The sequence below is a fragment of the Clupea harengus genome, chromosome 15 (genome assembly GCF_900700415.2).
Source record: "Clupea harengus chromosome 15, Ch_v2.0.2, whole genome shotgun sequence".
NCBI lineage: Eukaryota > Metazoa > Chordata > Actinopteri > Clupeiformes > Clupeidae > Clupea > Clupea harengus.
Genome location: NC_045166.1, coordinates 25,156,116 through 25,179,614, shown reverse-complemented (window position 1 = coordinate 25,179,614; position 23,499 = coordinate 25,156,116). Strand labels below are relative to the sequence as shown.

Below are 23,499 nucleotides of genomic sequence, written 5' to 3'. Positions count from 1 at the left end.
GAAGTGCTCAGTGCAAACTGTTTGTCTTGAGGCTGCTGGCTTGCTCCTTCCTTATATCAGGAGATGAAGAAGTTTTAAGACTTAAGAATATATAGTTAGTTGAAACACATCATTTCTGCTAAAGCTTTTGAAATTAATAATTTCACTCTAAAATTATTGATACGCAGGTGCCTAAAAAGCCATTGTTTTTCTAAAGTTCTGGAGGATATGCCATTCTTTCACTTTTCTCCAGGATCAAACTGTTCCTCGGTTACATAGTTGCATTACCTCCTTGGATCTAAAGGTCAAGTAGATGGTGTCACTCATGACAAGATTAGTGCTCAGAACAAACCCAAAGCTGAGAGACTGAGTCTGAACTCTGACTGTTCTCAGCATATTGTTAATGTTAGCAGAGACGGTTTAGGAATGTATGTATATGAGATAGTCTATCCTGACTCAGCATATTGTTAAAGTTAGCAGAGACAGTGCTGGAATGTATGTATATGAGATATCCTACCTCAAGAGAAGATGACTCTACAATAAGTATAGTCACATCAAGCTGACTTCTTCTATAGTCATTTTTAGCTTTCCAGAATTGGTCACTCATTCACCAGATCATGATGTGAAGTGAAGTGAACCTTCATACAGAACAGGCAGAAAATAATCAGTACATTTCTGTTGCAGTCTCTGCCTCTCCAACACTGACTGACACAGCAGCATGAACCTGCACTGTGCCCTGCATCCCCAGGATGAGTGTGAGGGGAGACCCTACAATGAAGGAGTTCAGCTGAGCTGGTTGGGGAAGGAGGAACGTTAAAGTGATGGCTCCTGTCTGGTCAGAGATGGCAGCTCACTGCAGGAGAGGACGTTAAGGCCTCTGTGCGGACCCCGTCAAAATCAATGTGGGTGACAAACTCATTTGTGTATTTGTAAAGGAAATGAACTGTGTTTAGAAAACATTGTTGAAACTGACAAAGGCGTTTGAGAATACATTTTGTCATTAAGGAATTCATTTTGACAAGAAGCTTTAAGATTAATTGTATGGCTACGTGTAGTTGGTTCGTGTTTACAAGGCAAGTCTGTTGGCTCTTAAGTAGACATCTCACTAGATTTAGAAAAAAAAACGATTGCTTCTTTAACTTTCATCCACAGCTTTTCCAATTCTAGCTCTGAGCACGACTAAAGAGCCTCAGTTCTTCACTTCTCCAAAGGAGACCAATGAAGGTGGAGATGGAGAGAGTGACAGATCCAGCACTTCTCTAGGTAGGAAGCTACATGTAGGGTCTAATTAAAGTGCTAACACATGTGTGAATGTTGCTGGAGACATGCTTGCAATGTCCTAAGAGTGTTTTGGTGGAAGTCAAATCGGATTATTTTGACCAGCAGTGTTTTTCATTGTGGATGGATAAACAGTAGACAGTGCACCACATTTAGGTCATTTCTTATTGACTTTAGACTTACAGCATTACTGCAAAGTGTTCTGTAGTTTTACCCTGTACCTTCATCTTCAGTTGAAAGTAAGGATGTGAATACATTTGTGTACACGTGTGTTCTTGTATACATTTGTGTACACGTGTGTGTTCTTGTTTTTCTACATTCCTGCATTGAATTACTTCTTTGATTCTAGCACTAGAGTTTCCAATCAGGCTTATCATCTTCTTCATCATCTTCTTCATTCTGCTGATTGGACCTGTGGCTGTTGGGATTGTTCATGTGATGAACAGGAGGTGAGAATAACTGTAACTTACCTGACAAGCAGTATATACACATAGTAACATTTACACATACTTTCCTTACAAGCAGAATATACAAATAGTAACATTTACAAATATATTCCTTACAAGCAGAACATACACATAGTATATTGTTTTAACTCATACCATGGCAGTAGCTGCAATCGTTTCCAATATTTTATAAATTCTTCAAGGTGAAACTACTTTAATTGCATTTTGATTAACTACTTTAATTTAATTTAATTGCTGAATTTTTCTGATAGATATTTATTTTTATGTAATGTGTCATTTGTCAATAAAACCATTTATTGTGTAATCCAATACACTTTTTTTTGAATTCAGCTAATTGCTCCTCACACTCCTATGTCTGTGTCTTGTCTGGGTTGTGTGTGTGCTCTGGTGTTTGGACACAGTCCTGGCCCTGTGATTGGGAAACACACATAGTGACTGGGGCCGATCCATAAGCCAATCAACACATTGCTTCAGGAGCACGGAAGGGAGAAGTGTAATTTGATTGATTGTTGAGCTCAAATTTCAGGCAACCTTTCTCCAGAATCTTGGACTGCCTCTTTAATTTATGGCCTTGTCGGACTTAAACAGCTTCTTGCATCGAAATGTTTACCGCCCCACACACTCCAGATAGTTATTAGTTTGTCTCCTTCTTCACGCACTGCTCCGGTGGTCTGGAGGTGGACCACGACGTGTCCCTTCTGTTGGACTGAGCTTTCTGTCTTTCTGCTTCTTATTCTGATCATACTGCTGATCAGACAGAGGGCTATGTGAAACAATTTCAGCTAAATACAACAACGTCAGCTTCTAAGTGCAGTCATACACTCTACCAGGTCTTCAAACGTTATTTTTCTTAGAACTTGTGGTTTCTGCTGCTCTGATGGAGGAAGTGCTGTGAATATTAGTGTTAACAGTTTGACCGTGGTGATAAACTGAAACTGGGCGACAGCACTAATTCTCTCTCATAAGTGTGATCAGTAATCAGCTCAACCATGGAAACATTGTTTTCTTGTTTGCATATGGTAATCTATCAATAGAGCCCAGTAATAAATACAAAATTGAACATGTGTAATTTTTATATTTTACCGTGTAACAGAGTAAGAAGTATGAAAACTTAGTGGTAATCACAATACATTTTATATGGCTGGCATGATCATATATAACCTGGCCTTAGGTTCGCAAGTACAGTATATTACAATATTTGTATGTTTATATGTGCATTTAGACTGGTATGAGGTAAATATTCCATCAGCTACTATTACAAAAAGTTAAATTTGAGGCAAAAGAATGGAGTTTTATGGTGTGCATTTGTTTGTGAGGAAGGTCTAATGTGCAGGCTTTACCATGTTTGTGTTTTTTTTTTATAAATCACATTCTTGTTATAGGCTTGTGGTCATGTGGCCATTTAAGGGTTCATCTATATTTGACTATATAAAACAGCAAGCTCCAGGGGTGTGTTTTTTCACTGCTGTTGTATGTTCTCTTGTTTTAGTTTTGTAACAGCAGAGACATTTGAGTATGAAGCCGGAAGACTTTGCGTCTTTGCTAAGTAATAGCAAAGAGTTGATAAATAATATATGTTTTTATTTATTACTGCAATAATTGAAAATTATTTCAGCTTTTTAACACCACACCAATGCTATGAAGACCTTTGTCAGGTTTTTAATGGCACACACGACACACTGGAACACACATGTGCATATATGGAGGCGACACAGGACACACACACACACACGCAGGTAAGCCTGAGGTCGCGGTGAATTTATTTTCTGCTTTTTCCCATCCTGGACTGTCCTTCCCCAGGAGCAGTGGGCGGCTTGTATAGCGCCCAGGGACCAAGTGAAATGAACTGTCCATCTTTGGTCAGGGATGGACATGTGTTCTGTTATTTTGCATGTTTTTTCTGTTGGGGTCCTTAGTGGAGGAAACCCCTTGTGAACACGGGGAGAACATGCAAACTCCACACAGAAAGGCCCGGGAGATAGCCCACTTGAGCACTGTGCACTCTGGGGAGGACCTGACCCCCAGAGCCAACAGCGCCCCATGTGGGAATCGAACCCATGACCTTCTTGCTGGGAGGCAGCAGTGCATGCAGTGCAAGCAACTGAGCCACCGTGCCACTCATGACCAGCACTGCCCTCTAGCGTATATCATTCTTCACTGCACCCAGGTACAGACGGTGGATCAGTAAGGCATGTAACATAACCCAAAGGACCATATTTCATGTTTTGTTTGTTGTTATTGTTGGATGTTTTGTTTAGCCTCTAGGCGCTACCCTGGTACTCGGCATACTAGTTAACGAGGCGCTAGACAGAATGAAAAAAATGTACAACCTTAGGACACAGTCGTGCGACCCTTTCTCCTATATTTTGACGGTATTTTGGTCTCATTGTCCGACATGGGAGGCTACTGCTGCTGGGAGGGATGATATAGGATAGCCTACTACACCAGACGGCAGTTGTGGTGGCCCAATGCACAGATTGAAAACTTTGACAATCTGTGGACTCTTCTAGAGATGATATGGATACGGATGAACTAGTACATGGGAGAAGAGTTCGTTTTGCTGCAGTGGCTTCGAAGAGAATTACTTGGAACATTTCCAGAAAAGGCATCGTCATAAATTGAGCTCATTATCAGAAAGCTCAAGTTCAAGATACATGCTCAACACTTAAAATGTATTGAAAAATTTACAAAACAGAAGAAATGCTCAGAGAACAGAGATGAATCGGCTAAATCCTCCAGTCAACCATCTCAAATTCCTCAAAAATATTCTGTGCATTATCCTTAAAATGTATTTGAATTCATATTAAAGGTGTCTGAAATAACCAATCTGACAACTATTAGCAATTGTTATGTTCACCATCACGCAGTAATCGCTATGAATCGACCATTTTGTTTACATGTTGAGTCACTAAATATAGGCTGTACCAGTTTAGTTTCTCTGTTACATCAGAGCAGGTAAATGTAACACTTATGCTAATCCTTAAAGTTTTTTATTCATTTTATATTTTAATAATTTCATCATTATACAGGAAAGATGTCAAGGAAATTGCAGTACATCCCAACAAAGCTGTTATAATGTTTTTTGTTCAGTAAACCACAGTACAGGGTGTTTTTTTTTTTTTAACCTTTGACTTTCACTATAACACTATAACACATTTGGCTTGCTTTGGCTTGCTCCTCAGACTTGTCTTATCATCTCAGACATGCCTCTCAAATGGGCCGCCCACCCAGATCTACATTGTCAAGACTGTCCCTGAATTCAGCATAATAGGTCATTAGAGTCATAGACTGCAAGCTGTAGAGTTTGCTGGGAACTGATTGTTGTGAACATGGCAGGCAACATTAAGAAGTTTTACGACCTTTCTGCGAAACTGTTGTCGGGGGAACCCTTCAAATTTTCCTCTCTCAAAGGGAAAGTTGTTCTCATTGAGAACGTGGCTTCTCTTTGAGGGACAACTATCAGGGACTACACTCAGATGAACGACCTCCACTCACGGTACGCCGCTGAGGGGCTTGTTGTTCTGGGGGTTCCCTGCAATCAGTTTGGGCATCAGGTGCGTAGAACTCTGACCGTCAGTTAAATATGTAAATAGTTAAATCTTTATGCGTAGGTATAAATGTGTGAGTGTTTGTTACTGTAATTCTCTATTTTTCTATCAGTAAAATAAACTACACATTTTTCAGCAATAGTTAAGTATATTAACATGTACAGTAAAAATACTTATTTTTATTATTATTGTTATTATTATGTTTAAGTGTTAACGGGGTTAAATGCCTTATCTCTCCAAACCAGGAGAATGGCAACAACGACGAGATCCTGAATTGTCTGAAGTACGTCAGGCCAGGCAAGGGCTTCGAGCCCAAAATCACCCTCCTGGAGAAGACTGATGTCAACGGCCAGGACGCCCACCCTCTGTTCACCTTCCTGAGGGAGAGGCTCTCAGTCCCTCGTGACGACCCCACCCCCCTCATGACCGACCCAAAGAACATCATCTGGAGTCCCGTCTCCCGCACTGACGTGGCTTGGAACTTCGAGAAGTTCCTGGTCGGCCGCGACGGAGAGCCCTCCCGGCGCTACAGCCGCAGGTTCCTCACCAAAGATCTCGAGGCCGACATCAAGGAGCTCCTCGGCAGGGCCGGTTAATCCACACCCCTGCCATAAGGCTCACCGCTCCCGCCCAGATAGTGAGTCCAGCCCCCTGGAGGAGGTGATAGGGCTCAGCGTGTCTTGGTGTGGATCGCTTGTGTGTCCTTGATTAACCTCCCTCCCCAACCCCACCCAGCAGTCTACGGTATCTTTCCTTGACATATCTGCCTGTTTGAGCTGCCAACAGAATGCCGGTGCAGTATTATGCCTGAACTCTACCGGAATGGGTACTGCAGCAGAGGCGGCATGTTTACTGAATGATGGCACTCCTCGAAATCATTGTGAGAGGTGTGCTTGATGGGATTGAATTGTAATGGCCTCCTTTCTGCTACAGTGGCTTGTTTTTGTTTTTGTGGAGTTGGTTGCATTTTTTTGTTGTTGCACTACACTTTTCATTTTCCAATAAATGGGAGTGCTTCGTATTATTTTGTGTAAAAATGTATATTGAATCTCTGGACATCTTTATTAGCAAATCTATGAGAGCACAAGTAGTCAGTCATTTGTAAACTGAAGTCTGGATGTCCAACCTCATTGGTTATTTGTGTTTAAATGCTCAGTACCTGAATAATTATTAAGAATAATATTAAGAATATTTATTCAGCTGCTCACCAAGAATATTTTTATGAATATTGGAATAATTTCGCTGAACGTACTCGTATCTCATGACTAGAAATCTACTAGATCTAAACTAGATCTCATGACCCCAAAACCTAAAGCCCCCAGGCTCCAAACCTAAAGAGTTTAAGGGAGTGCTTTTCCAGAGCTCTTCGAACAGTTAGCACCACAGTCGAGGAGAAACACATCAAAAAGTCATGTTGCAAAAATCCTTTTTAATTACATCATATAATACAAAAACGAGAAACCTTCCAAGTTTCTCACATGAAAGTGTCACCAGAACGGCTAAAAGTTGACTGGAATTTAAAAATTCGTTGACCCATAACACTTGCTGAAACATGTCTTAGATGTCTCATGTGGCTTATAGTCATAGAACAGGAACATTAGTCGCGTAACTCCAGAGTCTCGTCTCTTCTACGTGTGCAAAACCACTATCAGACTTGGTCATGACCAACCACACGGCTAATTCCAGGATAGCTCTGAATTTGCTCAACAGCCACCACATAGTAGAATTACATCAATGACATTTTGTACTCCCGATGCTTGTTCAATGGAATGGAGGCAGAAGATCCACCCAGTGTGATGGACCATCGCGACTGTGTTGAAATGAACAGATTATGCCTTTTACAAAGACATTACAAAGTGTGAGAAACGCCGGCGGTTAATCAAAAATACAGTTTGTGGTAAACGTAACGTAAAATCAAACACATAAGACAGTAACAGGCCATATTGTACACTACAGATAGAGGCATCATTGCCGTGAACATTGCTGTTTTGCAAGTTCACACGTGAATGAAATCCTTTTGGCTGACGAGAAGAAAAGAGAAAAGACACCATGCCGATCCCCCCAAAAAAATCTAGCTGACATTTGATTCACAACTAGTTCAGTCCCTCATGTTTACCTCTGTGTGGACGGATTTAGACTAACCACAACATTGGTAGAAACTTTGAACAACTCTACTCAGCAGAACCAGGTGGAGAAGACCTATAAGCACCTCAACCCCCAACCTTCTCTTCACATTACACACACAGACTTACGCACACACACTTACACACACACTTACACACACATACACACACACACACAAACAGACACAAACACTCATCATTACCATCTCGATAGTAATATGTATATATTATCAGCCCCCATATAGCCAACCTAACATGTTAAATGTCCTCAAATACACTCATGGTTTTTTGCCAGCTTTCTGTAAGTTGGTGAAATTTTGACAATCCACAAACCATGTAATTCTGACTAGAACCAAAAACTTGTTGACACACTAAGGGACCTCAAGGCAGCTTTGCAAAATGCTGTACACTGGCAATATTTGTATGGCACTGACGATAGTCCAAGCTTATATCCCTCAGGTAACTGGACAGTCAATAGAAACTTATTTTTTTCTCAGGCAAACGGAGTCAAACCTTACTCAGGAAAGAAAAATGAAATAGTCCAAAAAAGTGTTTACATTTGCTGTGAGTGTGTGTGTGTGTATGTGTGTGAGTTCAGCATTAGCATCAGTCCAGTAGTCCAAACTCCCTCCCTCTCTCTATCTTTCTCTTTTTCTCTGTCTATTCCCCCCATCTCTGTTTCAAGGACAGTACAGTACAAGGGGGCATATAGGGGAAATAGTCTATGTGTTTGCCCCCAAGTAATCTTCATGATGTTTTGTCTTTCTGGATGCAGTTGCTGTCAGCGGCCAGTGAGGGGTGCTGGTGTTGCTGATGGTGATTATCGTGGTGGTGGTGTTGGTGTTGGTGTCTGTGGTGGTGGTCCTGGCGGCTGCTCATGCCATGCTGCCGAAGTTGCGTCTGCCTGCCTGAGCGCTGTTGCTCCGTCGTCCTCAGGTGTCGAGGTTTAACCGGCAGCGCCAGGGCTATTAGCACGCAGGCAATGTGGACGGAGAAGTACCAGGACCTGTGGACGCCGAGACAGAAGCACGGGGGGGAGAGAAAGAGAGGATGTGCTGAGAAGTGAGGAACAGTTGTGTGGCAGAGGTTAGGGAAAGGGAAGCAGTAGAGGAGGACAGGGATAGCTGCTTTAAGACTCGGCAGCAAAAAGGAACAAAAAAAAGCGTCGCCCTTTGCATGCAGGTTTGCATGTTTGTAGGCTCTCGCCCCTTTGTTAGGTGAGAGTTTGCATTGGTTGTAGTTTTCCATTTTAAGGCAGATGATTCTGTTGGCAAACTCTCACCTGTAGTTTGTGCCATGTTTTGTCTTTGACTTGTAGATGTCAAGTGAATGTGTGTTAACTTAGGACAGTGAGGTGGTTGTGGCTGTGGTCTCTCACCTGTCGTCAGGTGAAAGGTGAATTACCTTGGTGTGTGTGTGTGTGGTGAGTGTGTATTTGACTGTCACCTGACAGGTAGTGTGTTTGAGTGCGAGTCCCCCTCACCTGTAAAACTTGAGGGAAGGCCCCACTGACAACAGAACGAAGGGCACCACGGTGTAGCAGATGGCGATCTGAGTCCCTGCCCACGTGATGATGTCATACACCAGCTTGTCTGAAGGTGTACTCAAGAAGTGAGGCCGTATGTTGTGCCTCACCTGTGGAAGAGCAAACATCAGGAGGACTTCTGATATCATTCTGATCATTGATCATTACTCATATTACTTCTAAGAGGGACATTATATGACATACGTATATGACATTATATGACATGTTTGACATATGACAAACGTAACACTTAATTATGCCATTGAAAAGCATAGCATGCCACAGATGCCACACATGTTGTGCCACCGTGTGTGTGTGTGTGTGTGTGTGGTGTGTGTTTGTGGACTTACTGCACGGGCTGCAAGTGTGACCACTATGCCGGTGAGGAAGGTGAGGTAGTATCCTGGATAGGCTCCGTGCCACATGGCCGACAGCAGGAAAGTGGCGGCGGTGGGATGGTAGGGACAGCGCTCATAACACACCCTGAAAACAGCCCAACAGTCTGGTGATGTCTCTCTCTCTCTCTCTCTCTCTCTCTCTCTCTCTCTCTCTCTCGCTCATAACACACCCTAAAAACAGCCCAACAGTCTGGTGATCTCTCTCTCTCTCTCTCTCTCTCTCTCTCTCTCTCTCTCTCGCTCATAACACACCCTAAAAACAGCACAGCAGTCTGGTGATCTCTCCCTTATGCCCTCTCTCTCTCTCTCTCTCTCTCGCTCATAACACACCCTAAAAACAGCCCAACAGTCTGGTGATCTCTCTCTCTCTCTCTCTCTCTCTCTCTCTCTCTCTCTCTCTCTCTCGCTCTCTCTCTCTCTCGCTCATAACACACCCTAAAAACAGCCCAACAGTCTGGTGATCTCTCTCTCTCTCTCTCTCTCTCTCTCTCGCTCTCTCTCATAACACACCCTAAAAACAGCACAACAGTCTGGTGATCTCTCTCTCTCTCTCTCTCTCTCTCTCTCTCTCTCTCTCTCTCTCTCTCTCTCTCATAACACACCCTAAAAACAGCACAACAGTCTGGTGATCTCTCTCTCTCTCTCTCTCTCTCTCTCTCATAACACACCCTAAAAACAGCACAATAGTCTGGTGATCTCTCCCTTATGCCCTCTCTCTCTCTCTCTCTCTCTCTCTCTCTCTCAAAACACACCCTAAAAACAGCACAACAGTCTGGTGATCTCTCTCTCTCTCTCTCTCTCTCTCTCTCTCTCTCTCTCTCTCTCTCTCATAACACACCCTAAAAACAGCACAACAGTCTGGTGATCTCTCTCTCTCTCTCTCTCCTGCTCTTTCTTTCTCTCTCTCTCTCTCTCGCTTTCTCTCTCTTTCTCATAACACCCCCCAAAAACAGCACTGGTCGGGTGATCTCTCCCTTATGCTCTCTCTCTCTCTCTCTATCTCCATCTCAAATCATCTCCCCACACACACACTTACTCTCTCTCAAAATGGAAATCAAACACAAACGAATGCTCAACAGCTGAGTTAATAGGCCTAAGTTGCCTGCGCAGTTGATGACTTGCAATGTGTTCACCCCACCCCTAGATGGCACCAGGTTCCACAGAGGAGTCCAAGACCGCCCCATGGCATTTCTACTGAGGCGTATCTGCATATTATTTGGGTCACGCTCGCTATTAAGTAAGCATGGATTCTTGGTGATTACACTTAAAAAGTAAGTGTCTCATGCCTCGGAGCACAGAAGGCCCCTCCATATGTCATTTTCAACAGTTATTTTCACAGTCATGTCAATATGCAGCGTCGTCTTCACCACTGCTTTACCTTTTAAGCCAGTGTGCTGTCTGGATGTTCCAGTTGTCCAAGAACATTTTGAAACTTGTGGCAAGCTGAAGAAAAAAGTGAATGGGATTTGGAAAGCCACACCACACTTTACTGAAATGACGTTATTACCATGTTCAGGTTTGCTTTTACAGTTTCACATTTACTGCATGCATTATCAGTATTTATTATTATACATTATTTGTCCGCATGGTTTTGTAATTGTATTCCTATGGCCTTACCAGCTACAATTAACCTGAAACTGTACTTCAAAATACTGAAATTGATCTGTGTAACAGGATAAATCTCATCAGATAAATTAATTCAGCATGATTTTTAGAATCTATTGGTTGTCTAATGATGGGCTGTTTATGTGAAGAGACTGACTGACCTCAATGTTGGGTATCCTCAGGTTGGAGATGAGGTCCCAGCGGGCCGAGCCGTCGCTTCTGTAGCCATTGAAGCCGAAGCCGGCAGCATTGTTGATGGCATCAGCTGGACAACAACAGTAACAGGGACGTCAACAGTAAAGCATGCCTTTTTTTCTCAGACATGTCTTCTGTAATACGTTTGTCTGGCACAAGGTCTGTTAGAAGTAAATGCCTCATCTTTGCTGTAATACTTTTAGTGCAGAAGTGCCAGCTTGGAGGTTTAGTTTGAGGAGAAGTTTAGAATAGTTTCAGCTGCAAAGCTGTTCAGGCTCAACGTCTTTTGTCCGTTTGCCTGACCTTTCCATTTTTATTGAGTTTATAAACAGAGAACAATGTGTAACATGTGACTGAAAACCTCAAGGGCTACTTTGATTAATGAAGCTCTCTTTGAAATACATCAATACAAATACTATAAGAACTGGTATCATATTGCTGTGACTGATCTTGATGCTCGTCAGTGGCAGTACCCTTTTTCTCCAGATGAGAGCAGCACAGCATTATTCCATTTCACAGGAATTGTCATTATATATGCATATATGAGAAAAAGAGGGATAAAGACAGGAAGGAGGAGTGACACGGAGAGAGTGAGACAGGCAAAGTGTCAGAGAAGAGAGACAGAAAGAGAGGGAGAGAGACAGAGAGAGAGAGACGCACCCAGAGTCCACACAAAGTAGTACTTGGGCCGGGTGGTCAGCATGGACAGGTAGAGGTAGACCACCTGCGCGTAGAAGGGCGTGTTGGCAATAAAGTGGTCGTCGATGTTTCGCTCCACGGGAAACACTTTACACACGGACAGGAAGACCAGCAGGGAGATGCAGCTCGTGGCCAGCTTACGAGCCACCACCATCTGCAGATGCAGAGGGCAGAGGGCGCAAGGTATAACAGGGCTGGAGGAATAAACTTATGTTTGCCCTAGGAGTGAGCAAAGTGTGTTTTCCACTTTTAGAACTGTTACATGCAGGAGGGCATTGTCTGTCAATCTACTGTGAGCATTAAGCAGTAAAGAAACAAAGCCCCCCCCCCACATACACAGACAGACATACTTAAATGCGCATTCATTTTTAGAGCAGGTTTGATAAATCCGCCTTACATTTGGTGAAGGGTCTGCCTGCCTGCTTTTCTCGTGGTTTGTTTTTCGGCTGCCTTCCAGCTCTCGGTGTCGGTAGGGTGTTCCCTCAATGAAGGCGATGTAGTCATTGTAGGAGCAGGTGGGGCCAGCCAGGATCCCCATGAAGTTACAGTTGTAGCTGAAGTACTCCAGCAGGCTGGGCATTCTCCTGCAGAGAGGCAGAGGGCAACACACACACACACACACACAGCTCCTTCAGCAGTAAACTAATGGGTTCCAACTGAGCCCAGGCGATCGGGAATGTTCTGGGAATGTTCTGGGAACAATGCCTAAGCGCCCCAGTGAAAGTTTGGGATGGAACATTAGGGCTGCACTTTCCCAGAAGTGTTACAGATTTGGATTACAGATTTTGACTACAATAAAGTACATTGCTCTGATTATTCGATACTAACATCTTCAAGGACTGAATGTTTTTATTGTACACAAAAGAAAATATGAATATAATGGTAGCTGTATTTTCGGATAATAGATCCCGATTCTATCAGGCGAGCATCTTCATAAAACACCACAAGTGTTAGGATATCTTTAAGAAATTAAACATTAGGAACACCGAGGAACATTCTGAAACCTATTCGAATACATCATGGCAATGCCCACACAACCCAATTTAATTTACTCTGACAGCACACTAGTGACTACTTCCTTTATCTCTACCTGATAGCCAGCACTTTCTGACTTGGGGTGAGCTGCTCCTCTTTGCGTGCCATCCCTATGGACAGATAAGGAAGAGAAGATAGACAGGGGAAGGTGTCATTCAGGCTCCCAGAAAATTCAAAGACTTTTTTTCACACTACGGTCTCGGGAAGCGTCTGGGAAATGGGTGGAGATGCATGAAAGACAGAAAAACAGAAGAAGGCAGGTGGTGTTTCTGTGTCTGTGGTGCCCAAGGCTTTTCGAGGTTTTTACTAAAACCCAATCCAGCAGTCTATTTGTATAACATAACCTAAGTAAGAAAGACAGCATTATGTTTTTCAACAAGGTTAGAGAGCTTAAGTGTGGGAAATATTGCTCCCATATATTTAAGGTTGTTGTTCTGGCACTAAACATGATAACGAAAACTCTCAGTGCAAAACTCTCATTTGGCATAAAAACTTTTATTGAGCTTTCTCTATACAGGTAGTGCAAGCTGGTCAGTGACACAGCCATAAACCAAAGACATTCATGAACCCCCAGCCGAGGTGACAAATCTGACGATAGGGCACAAAAAGATGTCCTCTATGGATATTCACATCCAACCACTGCATGATACAGCCTTTCATTCAACACCCTTAGAGAGCCCCAACGTCTAATTATATGTGCATCCTTGAATGTGTGTGAATGTGCTTATGTGTGTGCATGCATGTCTCCCTGTGTGTCTGTGAGTGAGTATGCTGGAAGAGTATACTACTTTTGAATTCACGAATGTGTGTATCCAAGCATTGTATCCAAGTCTATATCTTATGTAATTCAAGTTGGCATGGATTGCATTTGTGTCTTTTTGTGCATGTGTGTATGGATGTGTGTGTGTGGGGCTTGTGTGTGTGTGTGTGTGTGTGTGTGTGTGTGTGTGTGTGTGTGTTTGTTTGTTTGTGTGTGTGTGTGTGTGTGTGTATGTGCTTGTGTGTAAATGGGTTGGAAGGGATAAATGAGTGAAATAATTCCTTAATGTTTATGGAGGCCATTATGCTGATAGTGAGATTAGGATCGTAATCATCTCACGTTTCAGTTAATGCTCTTGGAGAAGGGCCATGCCAGACAGACAGTGTTATAATGACCCACACCCAAACAACCAACAAACACAGTCACACAGCACAACACACTGCTAGGATTACTACCCTGATGTAAAATGGTGCATTTCAAATAGTTTGTGATTTGATTCTTGCTATAGGAAAATAAGTACTACAAGGATATGAAGTCATCTTAGCTCATACAGATAACAATTGAAAGTCATTTCCAATTTGGATGTTCAGACTGTCACCAGTAAATTACCAGTTAATTATTATACAGAACCAGTTGAATTGTGTGGTTTTAGCCTCGCTGTTCAGTGGATTGGCTAGGACATCTCAACAGCTTTTGACAGGCTAACTAGCATGGTAGCGACATGATAATTAGCCACTTAAATGCCCAATAACTTAACTTGTGAATTTCTAAAACGATAGCTTTGACAGTAACTCAGAGTTGCAGGCAGACTTGGCGTGAGAGTTGGTGAGATTGACCAAACCAGTTGTGAGATATATTGAAGTGAATGTTTTTTTCTTTATCATGCTAGCATGAAACAGGTCGTTTAAGCATGTCTCATGCCAAAAGCGTTAGAGTTGGCAACCTTGGTCATTTGTTTCATCCCTATCTTGTTAGCTAGTCAGATTGCATGGTGGGTGCACGGAAGCGGAGTATACCCCTAGAGGAAGGGAAGAAGTGAGATTCTGTGACAGATCAGCCTTAGCAGTTAAGGAACCTCAATTAAGCAGCCAACCGAGGACAACACTCCTCCACTCAATCTGACAAGTATGGATGTGATTCCAGCTTACCATCATGGATCTCAAATGCCAGACTTGTGATCTTCTGTGTGATGACCATCATGGGTCTGAGAAAGAAAGCAAGGAAGGCAGGTAAAGGGATAAGCAGGTATGAATGTGTGTTTATAATACAAGGGTATGATAACAGGCAGACACAACCAACATGCCCATTCAGTTATCCCCATATAACAAGCACAAACATATAAACACACAATGCTCTCTCTCTCCCCTACTGACACAGACACACAAGTGCAAAAAAAGTCCTACCCTGTGAAGTCTGCCGAGTACATCCCATAATCAAAGACATAAACACGTGTGATCTGGCAGAAGCTGAGGTAGCCCAGGGCAACCACCAAACAGTATCTGAGAACACAGAGTTTAGGTATCTTTAATGTGGTTTCATTCACCTGTCATCCAAAACAGACACAAACTCCTAAAATGAGGTTGAGAACCCAAACAGCATGTGAGGGAAAAACATTCCTGTTCATAAGTAACAATTATCTGTTAGTAGCAGTAGCAGTAGCAGTAGCAACACAATTCATTATCTTTGACATTTACCAGATGACTTTAATCTAAATCCACTTCCATCAGAAGCATCTGCATACTCTTAATAGGAATATACTTCCCCAGATCTGAATCCATGACTTCTCTGGCATTGCTGAAACAAGGTTCTGAATGTAACACTGATCTAGGATAATAGATCATCTATCTACAGTATATCTATGCTTCATCCAATGAGGCTTATCTGACCACAGCTAGTCCAAACTATCGCTACTCCTTCTGAGAGGTAATAAGCATACAGACACTGATCTCCACCACAATAAGCCACATATCCCATTCACTAGGGCCTAAACCACATATCCCATTCACTAGGGCCACATATCCCATTCACTAGGGCCTAAACCACATATCCCATTCACTAGGGCCTAAACCACATATCCCATTCACTAGGGTCTAAACCACATATCCCATTCACTAGGGCCTAAACCACATATCCCATTCACTAGGGCCTAAACCACATATCCCATTCACTAGGGCCTAAGCCACATATCCCATTCACTAGGGCCTAAACCACATATCCCATTCACTAGGGCCTAAGCCACATATCCCATTCACTAGGGCCTAAACCACATATCCCATTCACTAGGGCCACATATCCCATTCACTAGGGTCTAAGCCACATATCCCATTCACTAGGGCCACATATCCCATTCACTAGGGCCTAAGCCACATATCCCATTCACTAGGGCCTAAACCACATATCCCATTCACTAGGGCCACATATCCCATTCACTAGGGCCACATATCCCATTCACTAGGGCCACATATCCCATTCACTAGGGCCTAAGCCACATATCCCATTCACTAGGGCCACATATCTCATTCACTAGGGCCACATATCCCATTCACTAGGGCCTAAGCCACATATCCCATTCACTAGGGTCTAAGCCACATATCCCATTCACTAGGGCCTAAACCACATATCCCATTCACTAGGGCCTAAACCACATATCCCATTCACTAGGGCCACATATCCCATTCACTAGGGCCTAAGCCACATATCCCATTCACTAGGGCCTAAGCCACATATCCCATTCACTAGGGCCTAAACCACATATCCCATTCACTAGGGTCTAAACCACATATCCCATTCACTAGGGCCTAAACCACATATCCCATTCACTAGGGCCACATATCCCATTCACTAGGGCCACATATCCCATTCACTAGGGCCTAAACCACATATCCCATTCACTAGGGCCACATATCCCATTTACTAGGGCCTAAGCCACATATCCCATTCACTAGGGCCACATATCCCATTCACTAGGGCCACATATCCCATTCACTAGGGTCTAAACCACATATCCCATTCACTAGGGCCTAAACCACATATCCCATTCACTAGGGCCTAAACCACATATCCCATTCACTAGGGCCTAAACCACATATCCCATTCACTAGGGCCTAAACCACATATCCCATTCACTAGGGCCTAAACCACATATCCCATTCACTAGGGCCTAAGCCACATATCCCATTCACTAGGGCCACATATCCCATTCACTAGGGCCTAAGCCACATATCCCATTCACTAGGGCCTAAACCACATATCCCATTCACTAGGGCCACATATCCCATTTACTAGGGCCTAAGCCACATATCCCATTCACTAGGGCCACATATCCCATTCACTAGGGCCTAAGCCACATATCCCATTCACTAGGGCCTAAACCACATATCCCATTCACTAGGGCCTAAGCCACATATCCCATTCACTAGGGCCACATATCCCATTCACTAGGGCCACATATCCCATTCACTAGGGCCACATATCCCATTCACTAGGGCCTAAACCACATATCCCATTCACTAGGGCCTAAACCACATATCCCATTCACTAGGGTCTAAACCACATATCCCATTCACTAGGGCCACATATCCCATTCACTAGGGCCACATATCCCATTCACTAGGGCCACACATCCCATTCACTAGGGCCACACATCCCATTCACTAGGGCCACATATCCCATTCACTAGGGCCACATATCCCATTCACTAGGGTCTAAAAAAATCATTTGACTGTGCGAATAAACTTTTTCGAATAAGTGCTGATTAACTTTGACTTATGGGCTACACATTTATCCATGCAACTTTTCACAATATTTACAACCAAGAACAACTGTCATCCTGTTCATAACACATGTGTAGTTTAAGTTCAGGCAATATGCTCTGGCCACAGACATCCATTGTCACTTGATACAGCTCGCGTGGTATCAGACACTGACAGCCAATCTTGTATTGATTTTTCATTTTCAGTAATGTGAATGTACAACGAACCCAATGATAGGCTACAAAGGTAGCAAATTAAATAGATTTTACATATTGTGTTAATACACCATTAACAATTTCAACAGGAGCAAGTGGACATAATCACATCATACACAAGTAATAATACTAAAAATGACTACTCAAGATTCAACTAAGATAATGAATAACATAAATGTATAATGGAAAATACATTTATAAAGATGACTGACAAACAAACAAACAAAACAAAAAATATTGAACATCATGAAGTCAGTAACACCAGTGCAGTGAATCAGTTGTAAATGATAATCATAGATAATAGAAAACGAATACTGAAATCATTGCTGAAAGTAGTAATACACCCTAAGTGAATCAAGGCTTTATCATATTGTCAATCATATTAACAATATAAGTCCTCTTCTGCAGAGTGTCTGCCAAGTTAAGACCAATAACATAGACATCATGAAGGTCATTCTGGTCGGCTAGCTTGATTGGTCCAAGAATCTTCTTAAAATGACCCAGGATATTCCCTTCCTTTCATCTCACCTCTTCTCATAAGCCCTCTCTCCACCCTCTGGTGTCCCATAAACCTGCCTATTCCTGTTCCCCATTCGACACCCACTCATCCCTCGCTATAGCATCCACATAAACCTCACACCGCTTCATGAGCTCAGAGATTTCATTGACACGCTTGGATAGAAGCTTGCGGGAACTGTTGTGGGTATTTGGGTATCGAATCTTCCATGCAGACAGCAATGAACACACCGACTGTTGAAATCAGGCATCTTGTGGCTGACGTCAACCGCCGTGAGCTCCTGAATAATTTGTTGGTCGGGTCCGGGATCCGGAGATTTAGCTTCTTCAGATCTTCTGATGTGTATTTGACTTCCAGTCTACTTAATCGGTACTTAATCCATCAACACATCCTCAAGGATTGTCACCGCATCCATATTAATAACGCGGTGACCCTTGTCTGTACATTTGCGTCTGAGGTCGGGCTGCGGTTTTGCTTTGCCATTCATGTATTTAATCACATACGTCTGGGCTCACATGGGGAAACTGTCTAATGCTGTTATGGTATAAACCCTTAGTTTCTCCTATTTTGGGTGTCTGCATACATTTAGCTGACCCTGTGCATAATTGTACTGTTTTACAGAGCTCTGTTGTCCCTGCGAGGGATGACTCTCCTCGACTTCAGCGGTGTGACTGTAAATTAGCGAACAGACAGGAGATGTTGACCTTGAGTGAGAGTGAGAGACAGACGGAGACGGAGAACGTGTCCCTATGAGGAAAAGCAACCAGTGGGATTAACAAACTAATGAAAGCAATTTACAACATAAGTCAAAATAGAACAGCCTGGATGTACCTCGAAAAGCACTAATTACCAGCAAACTAGCATCATGTCTCTTTAGATTTGAATTAACTGGCATTTTAAGTATTTATTTTGTGCTTATATTTTCTTACTGAGAACATTTTCAGATGGAAAAGGCACTGATGTACTACATACACTAACACTAGTTCTTGTTGGGGTTAATCCCAAATATCTCCTACAACACCATGTATTTCTATATCTACTTCCAGAGAGTAATATTTTGACCTAATTCAGGCAAACTCTCCACAGGCCATAAATACTGAAATGTATTTCAGCAGCTAGAATATATTACATTCAGCCATCTATCCATCCGGTATCTACCCACCATGCTGCAATACCATTTTGATAGGCCCATAGATACATGTCCTTTGAAGATGACAGGAAATCAAAACTCATTTGACAATTCATTTTAATTTGGTTTGCAGGGGGCGAAAAGCTATTTACAGTCCCCATCATAATGATCCCAGAACAGTCTCATTTACTGGTCCAGACCATCTGAGCACTAATGGCGAAGCCAAAGTCACAGTCAGGCAGAAACCCCTTACTGGGTTCACATCAGTCAGCAGCCTTAACATATGTTCCCCCCTATGTGTATGTGACTTATGTATGTATATGTCTGTGAGTAAGTGTATAAGCTACTATGGATGACCTAAATTTCCCTCGGGATTAATAAAGTATCCATCTATCTATCTATCTATCTATCTATCTATCTATCTATCTATCTATCTATCTATCTATCTATCTATCTATCTATCTATCTATCTATCTATCTATCTATCTATCTATCTATCTAGTTCCCACTCGGGTCTTACTCTAGCCAGATAGTGCGTCCAGCTGCACCTGTGGAAGACCAGACATCAGTTGTGAACTTCATGACGGTTTCACTCAACACATCGTATTCTCCCCGCCTACTTTGTCACATGAGACGAGTTTACTTTTTTCTTTTTCTTTTGGGCAGACAAGACCATGCCACTAGACAACCAGAAGGCAAGAAGTGTTTGTTTTTTTTAAGATTTATTTATGGGCTTTTTAGCCTTTATTTGGATAGGACAGTGAAGTGTTTTGGACAGGAAGTGAGGAGGAGTGAAGAGGTGAGGATCGGGAAACGACAGCAGGCCAGAATCGAACCTGTGTCCCCGCGGGCAGTGTAGCCCTTAAATGGGGGGCTTATTGGCTCGGGCCAAACCCTCCTCAAGTAGTGTTTTGAAGACAAAACTGCATTCTTACTTCCTCCGCTGCTGTGCTTTTACACCTAATTCAATATCAGTCTCGGTGACAAGGCTAGGTTGTAATCTACGGAAAGGTAATGCATTCACTTGAAAAAAATTTGTTTTGCTCTGTTGTTCTGAATTAACGAGTTTATTATCTTGTTAATTCAGAAAAACAGAAATTCAGAAAAACGACTCTGCCCTGAGGTGCTTGAGAGGTGGATTTCATGGAATCAAACATGTTCCGCCTGTTTAGTTTCATTCAGTTTTATTCTTGTTTTCGGTCTGAGACATTGGGAGATATTCATGTCTTTAAGTAATATACAGTAGATGGGATTGTAATCAGTTTGTCGACTTCACACAGGCACCTCAGGGCTTTGCGGTTCTTCAGATAGAATGCTCATTCTGATCTGCTGGACATTCTAAAACGCTTAACTGGAAACGGCTTAATGTTGCTTAATGTTCCAAAACAGTGATCAACGATCACCACATTTCTCTCAGACATCCCTAACAATTCCCAAAACAAAATCCTCTGATATGGAAAATATCTTATTAATTGTTTTCCATTAAGGCGTAACTTATTCCAAAACTATGATCAGTGATCTCTTATTAGAAGAGGAAAACTGAAATACAATGTATGGTTAGGCTTATGTTAAGCTCTGTCCTCTCCATTACTCAAATCCAGATGTCAAATTCTGAGAGTGGACAGCGCTGATAAGGCGCTTTCAATGGTGCTTAGGCCTACGGTGGGTTATAGCTTTCAATGGTGCCTAGGCCTACGGTGGGGTTATAGCTTTCCCATTTGTTTGGTGGGCCTACATCTCCTACATGGACATTCATTATTAGAATACAAATGTCTACACCACTACAGCAGTGACAGCACAATCTCTACACCACTACAGCAGTGACAGCACAATCTCTACACCACTACAGCAGTGACATCACAATCTCTACACCACTACAGTGGACCAAAAGGCAGGGCTGCTGATAAGGCCCAGGTTATCAATAACTGTAAAGTTTTAGTTTCTGTGACAGTCATGTTCTACAGTTTCTTTACAGTTATTAAGGTAAACAGACACAGGTCTTTCTCTGTAGGGATCCTTTCCATGTAGTCAGACACTTTGACATTATGAGCCTGTCAGTGGCAGAAAAAAGCGGTTTACTTTGGCGCAGATGCATGCCCCCGGGGATAGATTGTATAGCTGTTTTGTCGTTGCCGTTCTAACGTTCTAACTCAATAGGCTACTGGACCAATTCCGATCGTTAATTGTCCTTGTTTGGACCCAGAAGTATCTAAAACTAGGGTCCAGGTTGAAAAATCCTGAAGTTTCCCTTACGCATCTTGAGACATAATTGTTTTATTAACTTTGGCTAATTCGATGTGCCTGTGTCACACGCACAGCTATGAATGTAGCCCCTAACACTGGCAAACTAGTTTCTCTCCCACCTTTTAATTAGAAAATGTTAAATTCAATGCAAAGCTGTGTCTGCAAACGCCATACCATGAAATATACCTCTTGACACATTTTCTTAAATAAATACACTCATTGTTCTGTCCTCTAAGTTCATCAGATGGCCTAAGATACTGCAGCATACAGGTGTAAGCTTTAAACAGGAATATAGAGACCAAAAGAGAAATGGTTCTTTATTAAATGTTTGTACTTGTATTATTACTGTTACTATTATTACTACTGTTATTACTATTACTGATATTTAGAGGTTGCAGAAAGCGCCATCTACAGATAACTTATTTTCTATTTTTGTACCCTTTATGGGATCTATCAGATAAAAACGTATTTGTTGGTCTTGCGGGTCCATTTTGCTCATACTGACGTAAGCCCATGGCAAATTGGCTTACTTTGATTGCGGGTGTTAGATTTCAACATCTCTAATCTTTATCGGAGTATCACATTGGCACAGATTCTGCTCCATAGTGTTCTTGACGAGCGTCGAAGAAAGACTGTTACAGTGAATGTGTGGTCTGAGATGCATGTGAGCTGTCTTCTGTAGGCGACTAACTCTTTGAGCCTTGATGTACTGTTTCTGTTGAGGATGGAAACGTCAGGATCGTGGGGGTGCAAAACCACGGCATCTTTTCATTGTTGTCCAGCAGCAGGGTTGAGGATTGGGGTTAGAGGCCGCAGAACAAGCAGAGCTCTAACAGCGTTGGCAGAATGTGGTCTCCGTTCCTCCGATGTTCCCACATGTCTCCTGTTTCAATCCAAATATCTAGACAATTCTGAACACGAAAAAAATGGAATGCCGTGGAATGACTGTTGTGCACTACATGGGATGGAATCATCCCGGGGCTTGTCAGTTCTTCTTGAGAACCTTTGTGTTGGACTCTGGCAGGTGGAGCCAGAGAGTATATGGAATATGAATCGGCATCGAGGCTTGTGATAGTCGAAGATCTGGAGGATTTTGAAAACGTAGGATGTAGTATTTTGCAATGGATTTCCTAGTTTTTTTTTAAATGTTAGTAAGTGTGGGTCTTGATGTTACTTGATGTTACAACCAATAAACCTATATTGTGTGTCCAGTTATGACATTATTTAACCTACTGACTTTGCATGAGAATCATTTGGATTGTGAATATGTGTGTGTGCATGCATGTATGTGTGTGTGTGTGTGTGTATGCTTGCACATGTGTTCCTGACAGTGAAGACGGGATGCCAACACACCTGACACTTCTAAAACTGGCCACAGAATTTTACAAAAGACATTGATATGCAATAATGTTAATGGTCATATAACTCCGAGGCAGTTGTGGGAGAACAATCTTGGGTCACACTGTATTTGCTATATTTGGCATTATTTACTATAGACTATGTACAAATGCTTAGATTATAAACAAACTGTCTGTTGAAACAAACTACAATTTATCATTAAGGTAAGGGTTAGGGGTTGGGTGATGGTGATGCTCAGCGAAACAATTAGAAAGGCTGAACTTGAATTTCAACAAACCACCTGTAAAGTCTCTGTAGGCGGACTATCCAAATAAAGTATTACCCAATCTTGTAATAGTGACAAAGTACCTTAACTAATGCCAGAGAGCAAAACTTCAGCCTGAAGTTGTTCACACAACTCCACAAAGAGGGTCTCAAAACTGGTCTTTTGGGCCTCTAGTGTATCATGATACTGCATCCATGGAGGACGAGAGAGGAGAGCCGATACTGCATCGCCCCCTCGCCCCATGCCATGATAATTACTGCAGCTTTGGTTTCCATCTTCCATCAGCCTCTCTGTCTGTTACTTTCTCACCCTGTCTACCTCCATTCCCCCCTCCCTTCTTCTTATTCATCTCTACTCTCTCTCTCTCTCTCTCTCTCTCTCTCTCTCTCTCTCTCTTATTACAGTT

The 23,499-nt window shown here is 42.5% G+C and overlaps 2 protein-coding genes across 2 annotated transcripts in view; one reads left to right on the top strand and one right to left on the bottom strand.

The window, feature by feature from the left end:
* The first annotated feature begins 4,983 nt into the window (after positions 1–4,983).
* LOC105894438 (glutathione peroxidase 1-like) lies at positions 4,984–6,293 on the top strand. The gene is made up of 2 exons (XM_012820957.3): positions 4,984–5,278; positions 5,518–6,293. The coding sequence occupies exons 1-2, from the start codon at positions 5,054–5,056 to the stop codon at positions 5,866–5,868; spliced, it is 576 nt and encodes a 191-aa protein (XP_012676411.2). The 5' UTR covers positions 4,984–5,053; the 3' UTR covers positions 5,869–6,293.
* Positions 6,294–7,888: 1,595 nt separating this feature from the next.
* The window catches only part of mboat2b (membrane bound O-acyltransferase domain containing 2b), a 39,565-nt gene continuing 23,954 nt past the window's right edge, over positions 7,889–23,499 (bottom strand). The window contains exons 4-13 of the mRNA XM_012820958.3: positions 15,016–15,111; positions 14,761–14,816; positions 12,908–12,962; positions 12,215–12,401; positions 11,779–11,971; positions 11,085–11,188; positions 10,697–10,761; positions 9,271–9,403; positions 8,879–9,030; positions 7,889–8,401 (exon numbers count right to left, since the gene is read on the bottom strand). Of these exons, the coding sequence (XP_012676412.1) occupies positions 8,143–8,401; positions 8,879–9,030; positions 9,271–9,403; positions 10,697–10,761; positions 11,085–11,188; positions 11,779–11,971; positions 12,215–12,401; positions 12,908–12,962; positions 14,761–14,816; positions 15,016–15,111 (1,300 nt within the window). The 3' untranslated portion in view covers positions 7,889–8,142. The remainder of the gene's footprint in view (positions 8,402–8,878; positions 9,031–9,270; positions 9,404–10,696; positions 10,762–11,084; positions 11,189–11,778; positions 11,972–12,214; positions 12,402–12,907; positions 12,963–14,760; positions 14,817–15,015; positions 15,112–23,499) is intronic.